This window comes from Malaclemys terrapin, chromosome 7 (assembly GCF_027887155.1).
Source record: "Malaclemys terrapin pileata isolate rMalTer1 chromosome 7, rMalTer1.hap1, whole genome shotgun sequence".
NCBI lineage: Eukaryota > Metazoa > Chordata > Testudines > Emydidae > Malaclemys > Malaclemys terrapin.
The window spans coordinates 107,546,338-107,571,691 of record NC_071511.1 but is presented as its reverse complement, the minus strand read 5'-3'; the positions used below and the strand labels follow the sequence as shown (position 1 = coordinate 107,571,691).

Genomic DNA, 25,354 nt, shown 5'->3' with positions numbered 1-25,354 from the left:
AGAATTCACTGAATAAAAAGAGGCAAAGTCTTCCTTTCCTTTCCTTTCCTTTCCTTTCTAGAAATACAGTTAATTGTTTACCAACAGATGTCCTTTGTATACAAAGTATAATAATGATTTGACAGTGGAAAAGATATATTAGGTTTCATTGGCTCTTATATATGATAATTAGTTGCTTCAAAGACAAATTGTTAACTATCTGTCAGTATGGAACAAAGGCCAGTGTAATATGATTATCTGATTATATTACCCATAAAAATGTTGCGATTAAATTAACACCGTACAGTAGTTGCTGCAAATAAATGTATGACCAGAGCTGTTTGTACTAATTAATAATAGTTGAAACCCAAATGATTGGATGTTTCTTTGGGATAAGAACCCCAGAATTGAGACGCTCACTAACGGAGGCCTGGTCTATACCTAAAATTTATGCTGACCTAGCTACATCGCTCAGGGAGATGTGGTTAAGCTGACCTAAATCCCAAGAGATGTATTTAAGTTGCACTAAGTCCCGGAGTTTACATAACTTGGTCAGTGGAAGAATTCTTCCATCAACCTTCCTGCCACCTCTTGAGGGGGTGGATTTATTACAGTGATAGAAAAGCTCCTGCCACAGTAGCAAGTATCTACTCTACAGGTGCTACAAGGCACTGCTTCAATGCTGCAGCTGTGCTGCTGTAGCACTTGGGTAGATTCTCATAACAAATTATTTGGTGGCCTCAGAGTGCAGCCACCAACTCTGGCTAGTGGCTGCTCTCACACTTTTTCCTAAAATATTTAATTAGCTTTAGGAAAAACAAATAAATATGCACATATACACGTCCATTTATTTATTGCTAGCTAGTAAGTCTGTTGTGAAAAGTGATATTAACAAACATACAAGTATCACTTTTCACAACAGACTTTCTCAGCCCTGGCAAACCTGGGGTCAAATTAAGCTCTGGGTGGGGGGCCGGAGGAGGCAGCAGGGGGCTGGAGCTTGATGCCCCATGGCCGGAGGACAGGGCCCAGGGATGGAGCCTGAAGCTGCATGGCCAAAGCCTGGGGCCTGCCACAGTGCAGCGGGAGCCCGGTGCTGGAGACCAAAGCCTGCCACCCTACCACCTAAGGGCTGAAGCCCAAAGCCTGAGCCCCACCGACCCTGGAAAGGTGGGGAACTCACTGCTGCCTGCTCCTCCAGCGTTTGTGCCCCTAGTGTCTCCAGAGGGGGGAAGGGCCTAACCCCTGCTGGTGGTCCCAGCAACCAACACCAAGGTGATGCATCCAAGAGCAACAGGGAGGAGGAGCGGCTGCTGCTTTGACCCCCTGCTCGCAGTCATAGCCCAGGAGTCTGTGGTCGCAAGAAAAGCCCCGGTGGCCACATTTGAGAAACGCTGCACTTCTTGTTACCGCAAGCTAGACTTTCCCATGAGATTTTGGTCCTTCCTGCTTCCAATAAGGTCATCAATGCCTTGAGAACTCCCTTCTAGAGTTTTTTTGACACTTTCAATCCTAAATGACACATGGAAGTGCAGAGATATGTAGAAATGAAGGGTACTGTGGTCTTTAGAACCTTAGATCTCAATAGCTAACAAAAGCCAAAGCAAAAAGTTCTAGTATTTATTTTTAATTTTTCTCCTGCATTTTTCCCATATACTTTGATACAAAATAGTAATGAAGCAGAGAACATATAAATATGTTTACAAGCAAAGACACACATGTGTTTGAATAATATACAACATATTGCTGAGTCGTAATCTAAAGATCAGCAACCCCTCAGGGGTTAATATGTGGTAAACCCTGGGGCTACTAGTTTTATGCTTTGCATTAACATGATAGAAGAATCTGGAATAACTAGACAAATAGTTTGAATTGACATAATGGCCAAACAAATTTCTGACCATTTTTTTTTTTTTGCTTCACATTTCATTTCTATAGGATTTCATTAAGAGAATACATCTAAAATGAATAATTAATAATAGTCTTTTTTTATGGCAAAATAATCAGGCAGTTCACCTTTGTTATCTAGTAAGTTGATGTGCTACAAAATTGTATCACTTACATAGGTGGAAAAGGATTTACAAGATCAGACCATTTGTTCAGCAAATCTGATATTCTGCCTGTGACTGGAGCCAATGCATCAGAGAAAAGCAACCCTCTTCTCCCCTCACCCCCAGCAAACTCCAGAGTTCACCTAGCAAATTGTACAATGCTGTACAAGGAGGGGGAAGGTTCCTTTCTGACCTCTGTGATAATCATGTTATGTCCTGAAGCATTAGATTAGCTTCCATTTATGCATTATTGCAAATGGTGGGCCTGATCTTTCAGTCCTTCTCAGGCAACTGTCCCATTGGTATCAATAGCAGTTTTGTCTGAGAAAGCTTCAAATGATTTGGGACCATTATTTTTTAATGGAAAGTTATACAACCTTTTAAAAATTGCTTGTATTCTGAGTATGTTTGTATCTTCTTACGTACCATTTTCTATCATGTATTATATCTTCTTTGGGCGTTTGCTGAGTCCATGTACTGTCTAATGATTTCAGTGACAAGCATGCTTTTATTTACCAGTACAAAGGGACTCTGTTTTTACAGTAACACCAGACAAAATCGTTACTTCAACAACTAGAGGAAGGCTAGATGTAAAACGAGCTGTCAGCTACTTTGCTTCAATTTTTGCCAAGTTTTAAAGTCTTGTACTCTTGTGATTACATACACACACCTACCCTTCCCACCTTTTGCTTGGCAGTAGGTACTCTTATTCACAGATGTTTGGGATAGGAATTTTGCCCATTGTGATTTAAGGCAGCTGCAATGAGCTGATATAGGCCCTGATCCAGTGGTCCCATTGAAATCGATTAGACTACTCACATGCTTGAATTTAAGCATATACTGAAGTGCTATGCTTGAATTTAAGCGTATACTGAAGTGCTTTGCTGAATCAGGGCCTCAATTACATAGCACATCCTCTCGCTGTCAAACTGCAACTTGGGAAAGGCAAAGTCTTCCTCAAGGGTGTGATGGCCCGCAGTCTTTGGCAATTGGATCCTAAGGGCCAGATGCAAAGCTCACTGAAGTCAGTGAGTAGGGTGACCTGATGTCCTGATTTTATAGGGACAGTCATGATATTTGGGGCTTTTTTCTGAATGGGTTCCTATTACCCCCACCCTGTCCCGATTTTTCACACTTGCTATCTAGTCACCCTATCAGTGAGAGTCTCCGTTGACTTCAGTGGGTTTTGGATCAAGCCCTAAATACACTTCTGTTACTCGGCCACATGTTCATTCTTCGTTTCTGGTTAGTGACTCTTTCCCCGGGCACCTGTATCTCATTATGCCTTGGCCAGATCTTCTTCTGTCCACACAATATGCTCAAACCATCTCAGTCTTGCTGACCAAATCTTCTCTGTCTCTGATGCTACTTTTGCCTCTTCTTTGATCACCTTGTGCTTTCATTCACCCATGTCCTGTCACTGCTCTCAGGTACAGCTGCACTCATTAAAAATCACATTCCCTGATGGTCCAGGTTTCTGCTCCATATAGCAAGGCTGATCTTACACATTCTTGTGCATCACAGTCTTGGCCCAACTCATCCTTGTGCACCTAAGTCTGAATCTAGTCTCCCCACTCACTATCTCACTTGCCCAATTTGCTATCTTGCCACCTTTGGCTTCCCTTTACCCTTTTAAAGATGATAATTCAGAGGGAATCCGAGGAAGGATCATAAAGAGGATAAAAGAATAGGAGGGAATTGCCTCTGAACAGGAATGAAGGGAGATTAGTAGGTACATCTTAGAGGAAGGACATAAGAAAAAGAGGAAAATATTATTTAAGGTGGCCAACTTTGGTTGGATGAATTCCTGGAGATTTTATCACATGACATTATCTTTAATTAATTTTTAATTCCTGGAGCCTCCAGGACAATCTGGAAGGTTGGCAACCGTAGGGTGAACAAATAGGAGTAATGTTATAAAACTAGGGGATTGTTGAAACGCCATTAACAGAAGCTGTTCAAAAGCAGAATAGATAAAATGGTGGCAAGTTTAGGACAAATTTTCAGAACATAGGTCCCAAAATCCATATTTAGGTATTTATATAAAAGTCTAAAGTTTAGATGTACATAGGAATTGCCAGACTGGATTAGATCCAAGGTCCAGCTAGTCCAGCATTCTGTCTCTGACAGAATACCAGTACCAGATGTTTCAGAGACTGACATAAGAACTCTGCAGTAGGCAGATGTGAGATATTTCTGCACCCTTATAGATCTCGTCCTGCTCTCTGATAGTTAGAGATTGCTATAAGCCCTGAAGCATGAGGTTTAATATCCCTTCCCAAATTTTTGTTGTCATTAATTAATTATGGCAACACTGGATATTCTTGGTATCCATATAAATATCCAATCAGTGTTGTCAAGTTCTTGTCATAGAAAGTCATTGAGACCAATGGTTCCATAGTTAATCATGTGTTCTGAGAAAGTGTTTCCTTTTATTGATTTTGAATTTCCCACCTTTTAATATCTGTCCCCTTGCTCTTTTGTTAAAGAGACAGGGAGAAAATGGGTTCCCCATCCACCTTCTCTGCACTATTCATTATTTTATATACTTTTTTTTATCATCTCTCCTTTCTAAGGTAAATAATCCCTGCCTTTTCCATTTCTTCAGATGAGCATTTTCCATGCCTTTGATCATTGACTTTAATTGGAGCTGGAAATGTCCAGCATCTCTGAAAATGAGGCTGCTTTTATTTAGATGCTTAAAAATGAATTTAAATGGGCAGATTTCAAAAGCCCAAATTACAGTTGGGCACCTAACTTCTGTTGAACGTTAATGGAATTTAAGCACCTAACTGTCATTTGAGCCTTTGAAAATCTCCCCCAAAGTGCCTGACTTTAGGCACCCGGCATTGACAATTTGGATCTCCATGTATACGATACAGTTCTGCACTCTTAGTGGGGATGGGCTAACGGGCACAGGCCCTAAGCCAAGTACCATGTTTCATTCTGCAAGTAGACAGTGTCCAGTGACAGTGCTGGAGAAGTGTGGCATGAGTTGCTTCCTTTTAACTCTGAACAAGAAACTTCATTAGAATGATAAAACAGCAGAGTCTCTAAATCTACTCTCTCCCTTTGCTTCACTGTAGAGCTTCTGCCTACCCTTGCACAGTCTGATTCTGCCTGGCTTTCTGCTACGTATTTAAAGAAATAGTATTCAGATAGTGACAGGAAAGGCATCTTCCTTATTTGTAATCATCACTTCTGACTTTTTAAGGCTCATCTTCACTTAGTGACTCTTTGTATCATTCTTCAGAGAAGCTAGGCAAACGGAACATTCCTCTCTCATTTCTATATCATCTGCAGATGCTCACTCACAGAGCTTTCTACTGCTGCCTTTCTGTTTATAATATGTTATCTTATAAGGGGAACTTAGCTGTTAACTTCGGTGGAGTCCCACTCAGGAGCGGCGCCAGGGTTTTTGGTGCCCTAGGCAGGGGTCCTTCCGCGCTCCCGGTTGTTGTCGGCAATTCTGCGGCGGTGGGGTCCTTCTGTGCTCCCAGTCTTCGGCGCACTTCGGGGGCGGGTCCCGGAGTGAGTGAAGGACCCACCGCAGTATTGCCTCCGAAGACCCGGAGCGTGAAATGGACCCCCTGCCGCTGAATTGCTGCCAAGGGGGGTAAAATGCTGCCCCCACCCCCAAATCCTGGCGCCCTAGGCAACTGCCTAGGTCGCCTAAATGAAAGTGCCGGCCCTGGTCCCGGTCCCACTTCTGCTTCTCATATTGCTGTCAATCCACTACTGGTTACTTAATTTCTACTTCTGAAACCAGTGCTCATCTCTTAATCTTTCTTATCTTTCAAGTGGAATTTGTTTCTGTGCTCAGGCAAATTGATTATTCTGCCTGTCCATAGCAGAACTTCATTAAAGTTGCACTCTGGCAAACCTCACTCCCATGCTGAAGATGGATTTTTAACTTTGCAATATATTCAGGGACCGGCAAATGAGATTCTACAGCTGTGCCAAGTGAGGTGCCAGCATGAGTGCTGTGATGCTGCTCACATATGAGTAGGGGAGTGCATCATCACCTAGTATTCAGTGATGTCCTAACTGGCTGCGGGTGCTGATGTGTCTAGTATTAGCACTCACCAGGCCTCAATCTTGGCTTTCCCCACCATTAGTGCAGTTTAACGAGGTTCTTATGTGTATTTGTTTGCTGCAATATCCTTATTATTTTCATTGCTTTTTCACATACTGGCTAAAACAACAAAATTCAGTGGGATTTCCTGTCACTTTGTGTAGACTAAAGCAGTTCTACCCTGTTAGTTCTGTTGTTCTAAAACTCTTTTTTCACTTTTTTTAAAACCAACGAAGTCTCTCCTACCTTTGACTAATATTATTCACATTCATTTTATTGGTTTATATGACCTTTTTATTTTGCTTTGCCTTGCCATCTGAGATGTATATCTTGAAGCCTATTCCCTGTGTACATATTAAATTTTTCCTTCTCATCTTGTAAATAAGCTTCAAATGAACTCAACAAAGTTATGGCAGGAATTAATTTGCCCTAGAATGTCTAAATTCCGCTCTCATCCTTTCTGTTTTGAGAGTGCTCTCTGTCGGTTGGTATGTAAATAGCTAGCTAACCAATAAGGTGCCAGCAGATGACACTCAAGAATATGTAGTGTAGTCCCTGGGTTTTGTGGAACCGATAAACTTCTTGTAGTCACTGCAAATGGCTTATTTCTGGACCTCTTAGCACTTAAAGCTGCCATTCTTCTGATCAGAGACAACACATTCATATACTTGCAATCTTCTGTAAGCCTAGAAGCAGGAGATTCATTGCTCTTTTGCATACACTTCATCACACATGATGCTGTGTGTCAATACTGTGTTGCTTTATATACAATGACATAATGTGATATAACATTAGTGCTATGAAAGTGGTCCAAAATGCTAAAAACAGTCTGGCAACTAGTTTAAATGTTTTCCAAAGTTTTCAGCCATTCTTAAAGTGGGAATTGTACTTGATTGGACAGGAGATCTGAGCCCGTCCAGAGGAAAATAACCCAGGTGTTACCTATCCAGAGTGGTAGAGCTGATGCAGCATATTCTGATGATAAAGTGCAGCGTGTATTGAATAAATTTATTTCATTGCTTGGTCACAAGTAGTTGTGTAATATTCATTTTTCCTCTTGTCTCTGAGACAGTCATTAGATCATTGTCCCTTGACTGCCACTTTTTATGTCAATCAAACACTGACCATACAAGGGTTAAACACTCCAAAACACATAGGTGCTTTGCAAGCTATTTTTTTTTTTAATATAATGAGTGGCCAGTTCTGCAAATCTTGTGTAATCAGTATCTATCCAAGTCCTGTTGAACTTGTTCTCAGGCAAACACCCCACACAAGATTGTTACCTTATGTGTGACTGAATTTTCTGGTTGGGTTCTCCTGTCATCCAATTCATCAACATAGGCTGCTGCCAAATGAGGTAAATGTGGTTTTCAGGTGCTATGTTTGAAATAGCATGAGTTGTGACAGAGACCAGTGGAGGACGGGATGTCCAAAGTTTTGCCTCATGACATGTCTGTAACTTGTGAACATGTATCTTTTCTTTATCCTGCCTTTTGCAGAAGAGTGTGAACTTAAAAAGGAATGACAGCTTTGACTCCAGATCCCTCAGCCTTCTTTCCTGACGGTGTCACAACCTTTATGTGGTCTAAAAGTACATTTTTTTTGTGTTTTATATGCCCAAAGTCTAACCAAGAAAAGGTTGGCAAGGGCAGTTGGTTAAATCTGCACAAGGTCAGTCAGGATGTCTAATAATTGTCCTAACACTTTACCTGTTATGGAACAATAATGAGAGTTTTTTCATTATTTTCGGGTGAGTGAACCTGGCAGATGCTGACAGCCAGCAGATGTGTAAAGTTCGAGGTGATTTGTAAGGGACCAGCTCATCTGACGCACAGTAATTGCATTGTGGGACATTGTCACTCAGAGTCTTGTCCTGTTCTGTCAGAATGAGGTAAAGGTCAGTTCAAAGAACTGGTGTAGTATAAGAGACAGCTCTCAACTGAAATTAAAAAACTGATTTTCATACATCCTATACACACACATTCAAAATACAAGCAAAGTCAGGAGTGTGCCCCGATCTATGATTTAGGGATTAGTTCGGTGAGACTGCGATGCATTTTTGTAGTTTTAAGCAGGTTAAAAAATTCTTCCTACTGTAATTGTTAAAGGAAAGTCATCCAGCCTCCACCTGTTGGTCTTTAGTTCTTTACTAACCTATCCATTTTTAGTTTCTTGACATGGAGATTTCTTTTGTGATCCGATTCTTTATTTCACAATGTTGATTACATTAAAGTCAACTCTTCCTCCTGTCTATTGCCTTAAGTATAAACAATATTTGCAAAATTAAGTATGCAGCCTGGAGATGTGCAAACTCTATTTCATTTCCAGATTTCTTTGAAAGGGCCTTGAGAAATGTTTTTGCATCAGAAATAGGTTATACAGGTTTGCTGTCTTTGAGCTTCCAAGAGGTAAGAACCCAGTTTTTCCCTGTTAAAATTTCACTTTGAACTCACAAGCAAAGTTTGAGTTCCAGGGGTTCTTACACAGAGTTAATCGGAAGCAGAAGAGGGACTAGAGGCCATATTGGAAAATGTAATGTGATTTGACTTCTGTGACTAGGGAACCACTCACAAGTAAAAAGCAAGTTTAGAATGTTCATAGATACTTGGCAAGTGCAAAAATCTTCACAAAGCTGCTTGGACAGTTCTTGGGTACAAAATGATTGTTAATGATCCACTGCTTGGTTGTGTACACAGCTTGAACTCAGATCTTGGTTGATTTATAATAATTGTAGAGTTTGAATCAAATAGGATTTCTCATTTCTCTTTGCTAATGCAGGGGCAATGCTTCAAATATAGTAAGTATTGACTTGCTTTGCATGGCATCTTGTGTTCAATAAATGCAATTGTTCAATCCCTGTTTTGTAACACTTCCAGGGGTGAAATCCTGACCCCATTGAAGTGAATAGGAGTTTTGACTTCAGGGGACCAGGATTTCACCCTATGTGTGGAATGACTGTAGAGTCAAGTCCTTTGACAATTACAAAGTTCATAGCTGTGTAAGGGTAACAGGTAGTGGCACAATAGTCTGTCAAAGAACAATCACTTGTAGGCTCAATACACATGCACGAAGAGGAACATTGAAATATCCCTCCTAATATGTTTGAAAATACGCACCTACCATGACTGAACAACTGCTTAGTGCTAGGAGTTTGATCCAGGCCAGAGTGCTCAGTACTAGGGCAGGTCAAACATTTTCCATCAAAACTGTTCTTCAAGGTTTTCTACAACATAAATTATTTTGTAAAATGTGTCTGCTGTCAGTGGAAAATTTCAGCTTCTCATTGAAAAACCAAATATACCTTTACCCCGATATAATGCTGTCCTCGGGAGCCAAAAAATCCTACCACGGAGCGCTGCTTTACCGCGTTATATCTGAATTGGTGTTATATCGGGGTAGAGGTGTACCCCCAAACGGCAAAGTTTTTGATTTTCAGCTGAAATCTGAAAAATATTGTCTGAAAACCAAAACGTTTCTATTTAGTTTTGATATAAGTCTGGCCAGGAAGCTCAGCCTGTAGAAGAGAATGTGTAGACATGAAGCACCCAAATTACAACTCTCATGAGGTGCCCTGGCAGCATTTCCAAATCCAAATATTCAGTGTTTGATTTTTCACCAAACATTTTTGGAGAACTATTTTTTTTTATTTTTCATAGACATTTTCCACAGGGAAAAAAAAACATTTTTCTGACCAACTCTACTCAATACTTTGCAGAGCTGAGCCCATATTAAGTAGTTACTTACTTCTGTTGACATAAACACTACGAGTCATTGGTCCGACCTCAGTTGTTATTTACCATGAAAGACAATGAATATTGATGGTCATCAAAATATGAGGTTGATATTAGCATTGTTAAATACTTCTGAATGTCTCCAGTATGGTCATGAGTTTCAGAAGTGTAAGTGTTTTTCCTTCTAACATTCTAAAGAGGAGAAGAGTTAGAAAATCCAGAAAAAAAACCTATTATTCACTTCCAGTGAGCTGAATAATAATTTTTGCTGCATACATCATAACCTATCAAGTTGCAGTCATTTGCAATAAAATTTGATTGTTTAAAATTGTTCTAGAACTCATTTTATTGACCTTTGAGGAAATAAACAGTAGATTTTTATTCATCACATGGTTGTTTCAGCCAGTCATGAGCCATGATTTTTTCCAAGGATGTGACATTACAGTTTACATTTAAATTAAATTGTTTTAACTGTAAAACACTCCCTAAAGTTTTGCTGTGTATATATAAAATATATTGTTTTGTTTTTTAACTGCACCTGAAATCATGTTTAGAATAACAGATGTGAAATACTGTCATCTAACTGTCACACCAATTGTTCATTGTTCTGAGAAGGTCACATCATAATTCATTAACAATAATTATTCCCTGGGTACACCCTGCACTTCTTCACTCAATTGCTTCATTAACTTGTGAGTTAATCTCACATTCACTGCTCTAATCAATGAAGATATATTTATAATGTACAAGTGAATGCTATTAGTTACAATATATTAACTGCCTAATTTAAAATAGAAAAGCTATCTTTGTGAAGGGCAATTAACCACTAAGTGTAATTGATAATTCACATACCTATGATTAGGAAAGACAAATAATAAGAAAGAAATGAATCACCTGTGTTATTGAAGAAGACATTGCCAGACAGTGTAAATGTGTAGAAGGGGCGCCCTACATTAGGATCAGATTTCTAAGAATTCTTTCTGCTGGAAGATTCTTCACCAAATATATTATCAAACTAGTTTTGCTGTTTACACCATGCTACTATGAACTTCATTGGGGAAAGAATTTGCACATTTTGTCATCTTGAGAGGAGAAGCAGAGCAGAATGATCTTTCCTTACAGAAAACTATTGTTTCTTCTTACAATATGTTAATAAGAATTTATAAAATTAGTTCCAAACTATCAAACACTGGCGCTTAAGGTTAGGCATCTAAATCCATATTAACTTCAGTCCTTTTGGCCAAGATTTTTTAAAGCAACTAGTGATGTGGTGTGGCTCCATTTCTGGGTGTCTTACAAGGGCCTGATTTTCAGAAAGTCCTCAGTGCTTGTCCTCTGAGAATAGGCCTTTTTGTGGCATCTCAGGTTGGGCAACGAAAACTTGAGGTACCCATAATCACTAAATTGCTTTTGGAAAATCTTGGCCTTTATGTCATGGCACAGGATAGAGTCATGAAATAATTGTCAATATGACTGTAATTAAGCATAATGACAATAACTAGCTCTGATACTGCACCTTTCATCTGTAGATCTCCAATTGCTATACAAACAAAGGTACCATCATCCCTGTTTTACGTAGGGGGAAACCTTGCATAAGATCCCATAGCAGTGAGCCAGGAATAGAACTTTTGTTTCTTGCCTCCCAGTTCAGCAGTCTAACCACTGTTAGTTCAGCACTACCTCCCCTTTCTCTAAGGAGCCAGACGTGCTTTACAAACATTGATTAAACCAGTCAATATTTCTGTGAGATAGTCAATCATTATCATTTATCACCCTTTCATGGATGGGTATATTGAAGCACATGGAGGTTAAGACCAACATTTTCAAGTTTGAGTGCCTAAAATAAATCCATATAAAGGTACGTAACAAACAGAGCCCTGTTTTTCAGAGTTGCTCAGCACCCAGACTCCCAGTGAAGTCAACAAACAATAGCACAGATGTTTTGTTTCAGGACGAGATTAAATTGTGGCTGCTACAGCACTCATGCACATGTTGATATGAGCACCGCTTTTGCAATGTGAGGAATGAGTCTGGCTGTACCTTGTGACTATACAAGTGCAAAATATTATTGTTTTATTATATAACAGGGTAACTCCCCTGCACTGTAATTCAATAGCCATATAATAGGGTTGATCATTGGAACAGAAGTTCAGTAAGTGGGAAGGTGCAAATCTGAGTTAAAATGCTACTACATGATGATATCATGTTAACCTTTATCATTATGGCTATATAATGCCCTCAGTTAATGAGTGCAACTCTCTGGACTAAAGGCTGAAAGATACAGAGCTAGATTTATCTCTTCTGCCACACAGAGGGAAAGTGCATTTGAAAGGGTGATTCACCCCCTGGGGAATGGCCAGCATTGCTTGCAGTTCTATTTTATGGTTGTGGCTCTGCTGGTGTAGGTTGCCTATGAGCTGAGCTGAATCAATATGATTCTAGTGTGCCTTGGCCAGACACTTTCTGTTTTGTGCTGACCACTTTCTGGACTGGGTCAGTAGGCTCCAGGCCTCATGTGCTGCTTGGACTCCCCGGTGGGTGGGTTGTCCATCATAAGGGGTCCACAGCCTCGAGGTAGCTCAGTGGAAGCTGAAAGTAGACCACAGGTTTAAATGCTAGTTACTACCCTAGATTTACAGGTGCAACAGGAAAGTCACGTCCTGTGATCCACAGTTATGCCTGGCCCTAGGATGGTATCTTTAAAACGTTTGCAAACTGTCACTAAGTGCAGTAAGTGAGGGGGCTGGGTGTTCATAAAGAGGGGGGCTACTCCACTCTGGCACCTGGTCTTTTCATGTGTGTTATAATTCTGAGTTAGATTCTGAGCTCCTTGTGGCCTTGTCTTCTGATGTGCTTGTAAAGTGCTGTTACTTTTGTTGCACTATGTTAAAAAGTAAATAATAATACTCCTAGATCTTTACACCTGTGCTTAAAATGTATTCCTCCCTTTCCTTCACACCCTGGTTATACATGGGTTTTGAAAGTGGTCCCACTTTCTCTCCCTACACCTTACCTGTCTGATTAGCATCTCCACTCATTTTACATCACAGGATCAAAGCATCTGGCCTGAAGTTGCGGTTCTGCACCAATGAAACCCAGGCAACTCGAGGCAAGTTTGTGGCGAAGCTCCAGCGCTTGGGGTTCAACATTTTGGTGAATGAAGTCACTGCCCCGGCACCAGCAGCCTGTCGCATTCTGAAGGAGCGAAACCTGAGGCCACACCTCCTCGTACATGATGGTGGGACAACACTTCAGTAGACTTTGAGACTAATACAGATTAGCAGCTCAGCATGCAGTGGATTGACAGCCAGTTTGGGTCAGGAGAGATGTCACTTTTACTGAGAAAATTGTGAGGATAAGAACATCTGGTTGATGTTTTCCTGTCAGGAAAAGCTCTTTAATTCCACTTTCTCCAGTAATGTAGCTGTAGCAAATGTCAGTGATGGGGCCAGATTCAGTTCTCATTTACCCTGATGCCACCCAGTAGATCTGTAAGCAGGTGGAATGACTTAGTCTCATCAGAAAAGCACAGCCCTCAAGGCCTTTTCTTTAAGCAACAATGTTTATAACAAGCAATAAAACAGAGAGAACACAGGCAAATAGAGTGAAGAAAAACCTCACCATCCTGGGTTTGCAGTCTCAGCTTCCCAGTGGTATTCTCCCCCTTTTGTCTCCCAAGCAGAGAGGGAGGCTGAGCTGCATGAATCCCTTATTCATCAGGGATCAGACACTGTGGTGTCTTGCACCCTGTCACAGGTCCATTGAAATGATACATAGATCTGCTGGAAGATGGTGAAATTGCATACCGAATGAGTCTCTGCAATTCCATTGTGCTGGGGACCTTCTGGGGCTGAAAAAGCTGAATTTTACCCTTATAGTGTATTAGGGGCAAAATTCTTCGCTTGCATAGATACGTCTCCCATTGAATTCAATGGAAGTTGCACCTGTGTGCCTGGTCTACCCAGACTTTGCGTACAGGTGCCCACAGGTAAGAAGGCACTGTGTGCTGATTTACTCTCCCTCTGGAGTAGCTGTGCAGGCAGTGGAGTGGGGAATGATGGAGCCTTGGCTCTGACTCCCCAAAATGCCACCAGTGCCGCTGACCATACATAGTGGGGTTTCACAACTTGCTCCTGATGTAGGCCAACAGAAGTTTACTACACTGTGCCTCCTGGAGCTACTCCTGGGGTGGGGCAATATATGCACCACTTTACTCAGGGATGCCAGAAGGCACATTGTAGCCCTGATTTTGCAAAACAGCTGCATAAGCGGGCCCTACGTCCCTACTTGGCTGTCCCTGGTGAGCGCACGTTGTGTTACTCTGGAGCAAAACTGGGATTTCATAAAACAGAGAGATCAGTTTATCAGGACTGCAAAAGTTAGCTCTTTCCAGGGAGGATGGGGAATAAAATCCCAGGGCCTTTGAAAATTAAAATACAAGAGCTTATGGTCTTGGCCTACTCTTTTTTCATTATTTTTTTGTTAGAAAAAACAGGAAGGAAGGAATGATGTATGATTTATTAAAATAATATGCTCAGTTTCTGTGGGTGTAAATATCAATAAGATGACCGTGTTTAAGAGACAGCAGATTCTTCTGTGTGTGAAAATCAAAATGGCATCTGATAGGATGTTTTATTAATAGAGACCGGCCAGAAGCTGGAATCGATGGAGGGTCTTCTGGAGGGAAATGGAAGGAGCGGAATTTCACTCCTCGCCTCCCAAGCAGCAGGAAAGCAGCATAACTGAGGAAACCTCCTTTATCAAAACACCTATCTCTAGAGTCCCTGTCCTGTGCATTCTCTCCTACAGGTAGCTGTAGGAGAGAATGCAGGCAGAAGCCCAGCAGCAGAGTGGGGGTTATCCTGTTTATTGTGCTCAGTGTAGCATGTATGATTACCTGCCCTGTGGGTGGGTGGCATATGTGTGCATTCGGTGCCAGGAGCTCCTGGCCCTCAGAGACGGTGTATGGGCTTTGGAGGCCAGGGTGGCAGAACTGGAGGAGCTAAGGGAGGCAGAGAGGCATGTTGATGAGACTTTCCAGGACACTGTAGATATGTCCCACCTCCAGTCAGACAGCCTCCGTGCTGTTAAGGAGGATGAAAGGCTCAGGGAAGCAGCGCAGTCAACGGGAGCAGAGGGGGAACCTTCCCGTAGTTGGGACCCTCCTTCCAGATGATGTTGGGGTATCCTCTCGCACTGAGGTTACCTCTCCAGGGGAGGGAACTCCAGTCATTAGGAAAAGGCAGGTGTTAGTAATGGGAGATTCGATCATTAGAAACATAGATAGCTGGGTTTGCGATGACCGGGAGAACCAGATGGTGTCTTGCCTGCCTGGTGCGAAGGTTGCGGATTTCTCGAGGCATCTAGATAGACTTATGTGTAGTGCTAGGGAGGAGCCGGTGGCTGTGGTACATGTAGGTACCAGTGACATAGGGAAGAGTAGGAGAGATGTCCTGGAGGTCAAATTTAGGCTGCTAGGAAAGAGACCCAAAGAGTTCCATAGAATCTCTATGGATAGTAATTCCATGCTCTAATAAGAATATAACAGTAGGGATCTATTATCAACCACCTGACCAGGACTGTGATAGTGACAATGAAATGCTAAGGTAGATTAGAGAGGCTATCAAAATAAAGAACTCAATAATAGTGGGGGATTTCAGTTATCCCCATATCAACTGGCTACATGTCACCTCAGGACGAAATGCAGAGACAAAATTTCTCGATACTTTAAATGACTGGGGAGCAGCTGGTACAGGAACCCACAAGGGGAGAAGCAATTCTCGATTTAGTCCTGAGTGGAGCACAGGATCTGGTCCAAGAGGTAACTATAACAAGACTGCTTGGAAATAGTGACCATAATATAATAACATTTAACATTCCTGTGGTGGGAAGAACATCTCAACAGCCCAACACTGTGGCATTTAATTACAGAAAGGGGAAATATGCAAAAATGAGGTGGTTAGTTAAACAGAAATTAAAAGGTACAGTGACTAGAGTGAAATCCCTGAAAGCTGCATGGACACTTTTCAAAGACACCGTAATATAGGCCCAACTTAAATGTATACCCCAAATTAAAAGAACTAAAAAAGAGCCACAGTGGCTTAACAACTATGTAAAAGAAGCAGTGAGAGGGGGAAAAAAAGGCATCTTTTAAAAAGTGGAAGTCAAATCAAAGTGAGGTAAATAGAAAGGAGCATAAACACTGCCAAATTAAGTGTAAAAATGTAATAAAAGTCAAAAAGGAGTTTGAAGAACAGCTAGCCAAAAACTCCAAAGGTAATAACAAAATGTTTTTTAAGTACATCAGAAGCAGGAAGCCTGCTAAACAACCAGTGGGGACCCTGGACAATCGAAATACAAAAGGGACACTTAAAGATGATAAAGTCATTGCGGAGAAACTAAATGAATTCTTTGCTTCAGTCTTCACAGCTGAGGATGTTAGGGAGACTTCCAAATCTGAACCGTCCTTTGTAGGTGACAAATCTGAGGAACTGTCACAGATTGAAGTGTCACTAGAGGAGATTTTGGAATTAATTGATAAACCTAAGAGTAGCAAGTCACCGGGACCAGATGGCATTCACCCAAGAGATGTGAAAGAACTCAAATGTGAAATTGCGGAACTATTAACTATGGTTTGTAACCTGTCCTTTAAATCAACTTCTGTACCCAATGACCGGAAGATAGCTAATGTAACGCCAATATTTAAAAAGGACTCTAGAGGTGATCCCGGCAATTACAGACCGGGAAGTCTAACATCAGTACCGGGCAAATTAGTTGAAACAATAGTAAAGAATAAAATTGGCAGACACATAGAAGAACATAAATTGTTGGGCAAAAGTCAACATGGTTTCTGTAGAGGGAAATCATGTCTCACTAATTTATTAGAGTTCTTTGAAGGGGTCAACAAACATGTGGACAAGGGGGATCCAGTGGACATAGTGTACTTGGATTTCCAGAAAGCCTTTGACAAGGTCCCTCACCAAAGGCTCTTATGTAAATTAAGTTGTCATGGAATAAGAGGGAAGATCCTTTCATGGATTGAGAACTGGTTAAAAGACAGGGAACAAAGGGTAGGAATAAATGGTAAATTTTCAGAATGGAGAGGGATAACTAGTTTCCCAAGGGTCGGTCCTAGGACCAAACCTATTCAATTTATTCATAAATGATCTAGAGAAAGGGATAAACAGCGAGGTGGCAAAGTTTGCAGACAATATTAAACTGCTCAAGATCATTAAGACCAAAGCAGACTGTGAAGAACTTCAAAAAGATCTCACAAAACTAAGTGATTGGGCAACAAAATGGCAAATGAAATTTAATGTGGATAAATGTAAAGTAGTGCACATTGGAAAAAATAACCCCAACTATACATACAATATGATGGGGGCTAATTTAGCTACAGCTAATCAGGAAAGAGATCTTGGAGTCATTGTGGATAGTTCTCTGAAGACGTCCATGCAGTGTGCAGCGGCAGTCAAAAAAGCAAACAGAATGTTAGGAATCATTAAAAAGAGGATAGAGAATAAGACGGAGAATATCTTATTGCCCTTATATAAATCCATAGTACGCCCACATCTTGAATACTGCATACAGATGTGGTCTCCTCATCTCAAAAAAAGATATACTGGCATTAGAAAAGGTTCAGAGAAGGGCAACTAAAATGATTAGGGGTTTGGAACAGGTCCCATATGAGGAGAGATGAAAGAGGCTAGGACTTTTCAGCTTGGAAAAGAGGAGACTAAGGGGGGATATGATAGAGGTATATAAAATCATGAGTGGTGTGGAGAAAATGAATAAGGAAAATGTATTTACTTGTTCCCATAATATAAGAACTAGGGGCCACCAAATGAAATTAATGGGCAGCAGGTTTAAAACAAATAAAAGGAGGTTCTTCTTCTCACAGCACACAGTCAACCTGTGGAACTCCTTGCCTGAGGAGGTTTTGAAGGCTAGGACTATAACAGGGTTTAAAAGAGAACTAGATAAATTCATGGAGGTTAAGTCCATTAATGGCTGTTAGCCAGGATGGGTAAGGAATGGTGTTCTTACCCTCTGTTTGTCAGAGGGTGGAGATGAATGGCAGGAGAGAGATCACTTGATCATTACCTGTTAGGTTCACTCCCTCTGGGGCACCTGGCATTGTCCACTGTCGGTAGACAGGATACTGGGCTGGATGGATCTTTGGTCTGATCCATTATGGCCATTCTTTTGTTCTTATGTGCTCTAACCATGCAATCATGCTGCCTTCCCTTAGAAAGAGGACAATGGGTTACCATATTCTCATGGTCTCTGAAAAGGATACTCTCGGGGCCTGTTGTGGGAGATCTAGCTTTGATTTCCAACCCCACATCCTAGATTGTGGAGAAGGAGGGGTCTGATGGGACAAAGAACATCTCATTTCATTCAATAGCAACCTTCTAGTCAATTAAGGAGAGTTATAAACAGGTTCCTAGGGAAACTGAACCTCTCTAGTCTTTCTCAGTAAGACATAGGGTTTGATTCAAAGCCTAGTGAAGCCAATGAGAGTATTTCCGTTGACATCATGGGCTTTGGATGAGGTCCAGAGTCCTCAAGGCATATGGTAAGTGGTATTTAAGAAAGGGAAGACATGGAAATATCCTCAGGGAAATTACAGGGTGAAGTGGAAATCTCAGAGAAGGGAAAAGGACACCAGTAAGGTTATTAGGCTGTTAGGTCAGTTTATCTTGACATTTGGAAGGTGTCATTTTTGGGAATGCAGAGATGTGCTGTGTTTTGTTATCAGTCCAAACTCCTTTCCAAAATGTAACTAAAATGCTGATCTTCAGCTCTGTGTCCGAGTCATTCTAAACAACTGGTGCGTGCCTGCCATCTCATATTCCTGCATCCCTTTCTCAAAAAACCAAAATGCCTGTATTTTGTTACATTTTGGGGATCTACAGTACTTCAGTTCTAGAAATAAATACATAATTGGAGCCCAGAAACTGAGAACTTGCAGATGGGAAACCACTGTTGAGGTACAGGAAGGCTGTTTTTTTTTTTTTTTTTTTTTTTTGTCTTGAACCTCTTGATAATATTGCTATTTTCTCTGGGTTCCCTTATTGTATCATAGTCGAGAAATACAGTATGATATTTTGCTATCCTTCTCCCCATGTCTCCTTTTGCTCCCCTTCCTTCCCATGCCATGTTGTGGAGGGAAGGTGCACGTGGTCCAGAATCCACTGCTACTCGAAACTAAAAGGGGGCTGACATGGAGATATTAACCTGGCATTCATAGTTTTGCCTGTCAGGCAATGAATGGAGGAGAGAGACAAAACTAGAAGAAAACCAGCTATTCCAATTGTTTCTTACAAGATGTGGGATTTGTGTTTTATTTTGTTGTTTTTTTTCCTCTTTAGATCTGGTCCCCGAATTTGATCAGCTTGATAAAGCAAACCCAAACTGTGTGGTAATTGGAGATGCAGCAGACAATTTCTCCTACAAAAATCTCAATGAAGCGTTCAGAGTTCTGATTGGACTGGAGAATCCTATTCTCATATCTCTGGGAAGAGGGTGAGTTAAGCACTGTTAGTTAGTACACCTCGGGCTGTATATTTTGCTAGCGTTCCCAGTCTGTTTGTACATACCTGTCGCCAGACCTCATGAATCCCATTGCTCTCTTCTGCTGACTCAGTGACTGAGATTTTCAAAGCCAACTGGGGGACGTAGCCACACAATTCACATGTGTATGGGACCGGGACATAGATGGTCTGGCCTAGAGGTGACAGCTGGACTGGGGCTGCATGTTAGGGATGGTAGTTGTTGAGTAGAAGTTGGAGGAATCGCAAGAGCCAAGTTCAGTAAGCAAGAGTCAGGATCAGAGACTGGAGGTTAGACATAGTACCAGGCTGGAGTCAGGAGGCAAGGGTCAGAGTCAGGCTGGGATTGGAGACCAGAGATCAGGAGACAAGGGAAAGTCTGCAGTCGCAGCAGGCCAAAATCTATGTGGTTGCCCAGGCAACTGCTTGGGGCAATCCCTAGGGTTAAATATGGCACTTGGCCAATCAGAGGGCCACACGGTACCATCACTTTGGCTCCCTTGGGTAGTATTTCCTGTGGCACCTACTCTACACCATACTCCCTGGTGGCACAGTGGGAACATCCGCTATCCTAGGCTCTGCAGATCCAGGTTCTAGTCCATGGACCTGTACATTAATCCCCTTCTTTGGGGCGACAGGTCCGGTTTATCCAGATGGTCTTGATGAAACTTTTTTACCAGGTCAGGGGCAAGGCCATGGGCAGCAAGTTCCAAGGAGCGTTCTTCAGGACCATAGCCCTCCCAATTGATTAGGTAATACCAGTCTCCCCCTGTGCAGTAGAGAGTCAAGGATAGCGTGGACTATATGTTCCTCATGCCCTTGGACCAGGTCTGGCAGGGGCAGCTGCTGGGAGCGATTGCAAAAGAGGTCCTCTCTGTAAGGCTTCAGGAGGGATATATCGAAAACAGGATGTACCTTAAGGTATTGAGGGAGCTGTAATTTGAAGGTGAAGGGGTTGATTTGCTGACAGATATGAAAGAGTCTGAGGAATTGGTAGTCTAGCTCAGTGGTACTCAAACTGTGGGTCAGGACCCCAAAGTGGGTAATGACCCCCTTTGAATGGGGTCACCAGGGCTGGCTTAGACTTGCTGGGGCCCGGGGCTGAAGCCTGAGCCCCACTGCCCAGGGCTGAAGCCAAAGCCCAAGGGCTTCAGCCCTGGGCGGCAGGGCTCAGGTTGCAGGCACCCTACCTGGGCTGAAGCCTTGAGCGTCAGCTTTGGCCCCCCTGCCCAGAGCAGTGGCACTTGGGCTTTGGACCCCCTACCCAAGGCATTGGGGCTTGGGCGGGCTCAGGCTTTGGTCCCCCCTCCTGGGGTCGTGAAGTAATTTTTGTTGTCAGAAGGGGGTCACGGTGCAATGAAGTTTAAGAACCCCCGGTCTAGCTTGTGGGATGGCCTGTTTGAACAGAGGTGTTTTGCTACAAGCCAGGCCTTTTGATCCACCGTGAGAGCTGGGCCTTCCTGGCATCAATGATAAGGCGGACTGTAAGCTCCTCATGCATATGAAGCCATTACAGACTAATAATGGGGAGGATCAGATAGCTCAGAAGGCTGGTAACGAGGTTCCTTATGTCTGAGTGAACAGCGAGCCAACTTTTCACTTCCAGGTTCAAATCCTGCCCAGATCAGTAGTGAGTTGATGCTATGTTAGGCTAATTGCTGTTCAGTGGTCTGTGTGAAATAAGTTGGCCATCACGGGCCAAGTTCTACTTTCAAATGATATCCGTGAAAACTAACTAGAGCTGCAGCATTCCTAAAGAATGGCTTCGATGCTGGGGCTCCACCATGTGCTATGAGAACCATGTAAATGAGAAGTTGGTTTCAGTACAGTAGCTTGAAAGTCATTCTCTGTTAGAGGTTGGAGGCTAAACGGTATTTGCCTATTATTATAGATTGACTCTTCAGTAATGCTCTTGGTGTAAAGGAGGCTCATTGGTATGGCACAGGTTCCACAGCATGGCAAGTGTTTGCTATAAGCACAGCTTTCAGCTTATCCTGAAGGAGCTATTCTCAGAGGCCCAGTTCCAGCCAATCACTGAAGCCCATATTTAAAGGTTAGCATGGGTTTAAGTTGCTGTGCTGTAACAGAGTAAGAAAGATCAACATGGACTCCACTAAGGGAACTAAAGATCTTAGAGTCAAAGAGAACACTTGGAAGGAATCATGATGAGTCTTGCCTTTTACGTAGGAAGTGATGTTTGGCACCTCAACAATGAACAGCAGTATAGCAATATAAGTATAATTAAAGACTATTACCGAGATAATTCAAAAAATTATTTCTGACTCAACAGTGTGCTTGTGATGGGTATAGCATCAACAGCATAGGGGGCGCAGGACAGGTTAAGCATGGAAAGTGTCCTTGAGGGACCAATTCTAGGAATAAGATTAGGTTAGTCTTCATATCCCTTTAATCCTTGGCTTCTCTCCTGAGATTGCCAGAATGTGCAAAATAGTGTCAGCAAAATTAGGGCTTAAAAATCTTGATGATGATACCTCATTTTGTCATGGGGGTTGATAGGCCTTTTGTTGGCCAAGTAGTGATGATGATGGGCGATCACTCGTTACCAAGTATGATCATCTTCTATGGGAGTTATGGGTCCTCAGGTGGCTAATAAGGCCAATCCTTGAACCACAAGCTCTATTACAATGAGGGCAGATGTTTTCAGGCTCAGCAGGAGGCTGTTGACCATGACTGGAGAACAGTCTCTCCTTCCTCCTGCGCCTCTTGTGCTCTTCAGCTTGGCCAAGTAGTAGCATTCAACCAGCAGGTGCTATTTTTAGTACTGTCCTGGTGTTATGACTGATACTGATTCACAAAGATTTTATATATATGCACTCCTTCAGAGTGTGGGACAGTTTCAGGGCCTATGCAAATTTGGGACACAAACAGACATACATTAATGTTGCAAAAGCTATATAAAGGTGGACATATATTCTGAATCAACTGATGGAGATGAAAAGTCCAGTGGCCAGAGCTGTCCCTTGGGTAGGACGAATTGGGGCGACCGCTCTGGGCCCTGCGCTTTGAGGGGCCCCGCGGGCTGGTGTGATTGGCTGGCACGGTCAGTCCCGGAAGAGACGAATCCGTCACTTCCACCCTGGGCTCTGCACCCCCCCAGGGACGGCCCTGCCAGTGGCACATTCCTGCAAAGAAAACAGTGTGTTTAAAAGTTAGTTAACTGGAAGCTAAGCTGAAGACTGTAAGGCATGGGGAGAAAACACTTCTCTAACAGAATGGCTGTAAAATCTGACTCAGTTGGTATCCGAAGAGATTAGTAATCTGCACACTGCAAATTACCAGTGCACCCTTGGGTTTTGAGCAGTTTGAACACCCTGCTATAAATTATGTGATTGATTCCAATTCTTATGCTAATCTTACACGTGTTATGCACCTGTGTAACTCTATTGATGAAGTTACTCCCAGTTTACACCCGCATGATACAGAAATCACCCTCATTGTCTGTGTGCTTAAAATTGAAAGAGAACTAGGTGGCAACATTCAGTGTTAAGATAATTCAACCAATATAGTAACAGTGGGAGAGCCTCAGACCTGTTACAGTTTACACAAGCTCAGGATAGAGCCCAGGCCTGCTCCGAATGAAATCAGTGGCAGTTTTGCTATTGGTTTTAATGGGACAGAGAACTGTCCTAGAAGAGGAGATAAATGTTACATTGTGATGTAATTGTCACGAAAAAGATCATGAAATTGTATTTTGGCTTTCCCACTTTTTAAAAGCTGCTATATTTAATACTGTCAAAATTTGAACATGAACTACAGATAACTTTATCTTGAAAATAACAAAGTTCCAGACCCTGCAGAGTAGGAAAAGAAAATCCAAAATGCACTTCATGATCCAAGAAAACAAATCAAATGACCACACTTAAAAAAGAATTAGCTCACAAGTTATTTTTAAAAGCCTTTGCTTGTTTTTACATTGCACATGATTTAATTTTTCTTTTTTACAGGACAGGCAAATTGCATGCCATCGTGACTAAGTATGAGCTGCCAGCATTTATACCAAGACAAAGCAAATAACAGTGTTTAATTTTGCCCTAAGCGTGGTCAAGTTACCCCAAAGCTTTTAAGATTATTTAGTACATTTATATTTTCTTATTACAATGGTAATTCGTATTAGCACTGATCTTTAAAGTTTTCCGGATCAGGCTGCAGACAGGTCCCTATATGACTGAAAAAAATGTATGATGAGCAGTCAGATAAGATTTTATGCTTTATCCTGCCATTTTCGATTATTCAGCACAGCCTCTCTTTAAAATGGCCACTTGACCTTTGCTAGAACAGCCATTAACCTTCTATAGTCTAGCGTAAACAGCTTAATTTTCTGACAGTGGCATGACAGAAGAAATTACAAAGCCAATTCCCACTCTCAGTCCAAAACAGATGCTAAATGTAAATCACTCCATTTTCAGGAAGAGGGCATTCTGCTTCAGTGATTCTGACACTCTCTTGCTTTCTAGAGAATGAACTAAAACTTTAGAAGAAATCAGTTGAGTTGCTTCAAGGTGTTCTGTTTTTTTTTAATTACTCTAATATTCCATACGTGAATAGTAAGGGCAGTTCGTTGATGCTATTTACATGGCACTTTAGATCGCTGACCCTATTCTTGACATCATTTGTGCCACTCTCTCTCATACAATCTCTGTTTTCAGGGTCTGGAAACCCATCTAGCAGGCTATCTAGCTCAGCAATTTCTATAATACCCCTGTCTGCAGTGTCCATGTGCTTAGTCATAAAAAATAGGCTCCAGATGAAATTTGAGCTCACAAAATTTGAATATTGGATATTTTTAAAAAAGAATCTTTAGTAAAAAAAAATTGGTCAGCCTGTTTTTAATTTAAGGCAACACAAATAAATAAATACACATGGGATTCAAAGGCTTTATCACTTTCATGTTGCAGATCTATAACATAGGGGGATTCTGTTTTATATTTGGAAGGACAGTGTTATTTGCAATCAGCTGGTTATTCGATGTACAAAAGTGATGACATTGCTAGTTCTCAATTTTTTTTTATCTTTCTGGTTATTCTTCTAAGTGAAAAGTTGTAGGGACTTTTCACCCATATTGAAGAATCCACAGAGAAAATGTGTCAAGGGGTATCAACACAATGGATTTAGCTGCTCCTGGGCAGCCATGAAGCTGTACTCCAACAGGTCAATAATCCACAAACTAAGATTTTTCCATTTCCATTATGGTCTATTGACCCTTGAGATAAGAAGTTGTCACTACAGCTTTTGGGGCCAAGAATGAAAATTTAAAAAAAAAATCTATGTTGCACAACAGACAAGAATAGCTCCTTCAGGGCCACTGGTATTTATCTCTATTTTGGTTTAGCATTAATAACCTGCTCTTTAAAAACGCAAAAAGAACTATGACTAAATCAGCTTTTTGAAAAGCTTCACCTCCCCAGTAGGACTTCTCCAGCCTGAATAAAACAAGTTGCCAAATGTAGCCCAAAGTATTATGTCCTAGCTGCTGGAACAGACAGTGCTCCCCCTGTCCCAAAACACAGTCAACACGCACAGTGGAAGGCTGTGTGCGTGGGCATGGCCTTATTAAAAAAGATATCTCAGTATAACACTTAGGCAGGCACCAAGATTTTCAGAGCCACTAGTGATTTTGGGTGCTCAGCTTGAGGCAGCTGATTCAGAGGATAGGTGCTCTGCAATTTTTGAAAATTAGGTCCCTTTAAAACATCTCAAGTTGGGCACCCAAAACAACTTTGAAGACCTTGGCCATAAATGCCAGTGTAAGCCTTCTCTCCAGATTGCTTCTCGACTTCCGTCTTAGAACTTCTCAGCTTCAACCCTTTATTCACAGGACCACTCAAGAGAAAAATCGACACACACTTCCCTTCTATCCAGGGTGGAGTTAACAGACTACACCTGCTACAGTGAATCAGCAAGATTCCCCACTAGCATCTCCCTGCAATATTCATTTAAACTTTG

General features: G+C 41.8%; 1 protein-coding gene across 2 annotated transcripts in view; it reads left to right on the top strand.

Moving 5' to 3' along the window:
• Window positions 1–25,354, top strand: part of LHPP (phospholysine phosphohistidine inorganic pyrophosphate phosphatase) — a 242,687-nt gene that overhangs the window by 11,249 nt on the left and 206,084 nt on the right. For both annotated transcript variants that reach the window (XM_054035063.1, XM_054035064.1), the window contains exons 2-3: window positions 12,887–13,074; window positions 19,211–19,364. In XM_054035063.1, coding sequence (XP_053891038.1) covers window positions 12,887–13,074; window positions 19,211–19,364 — 342 coding nt within the window. The remainder of the gene's footprint in view (window positions 1–12,886; window positions 13,075–19,210; window positions 19,365–25,354) is intronic.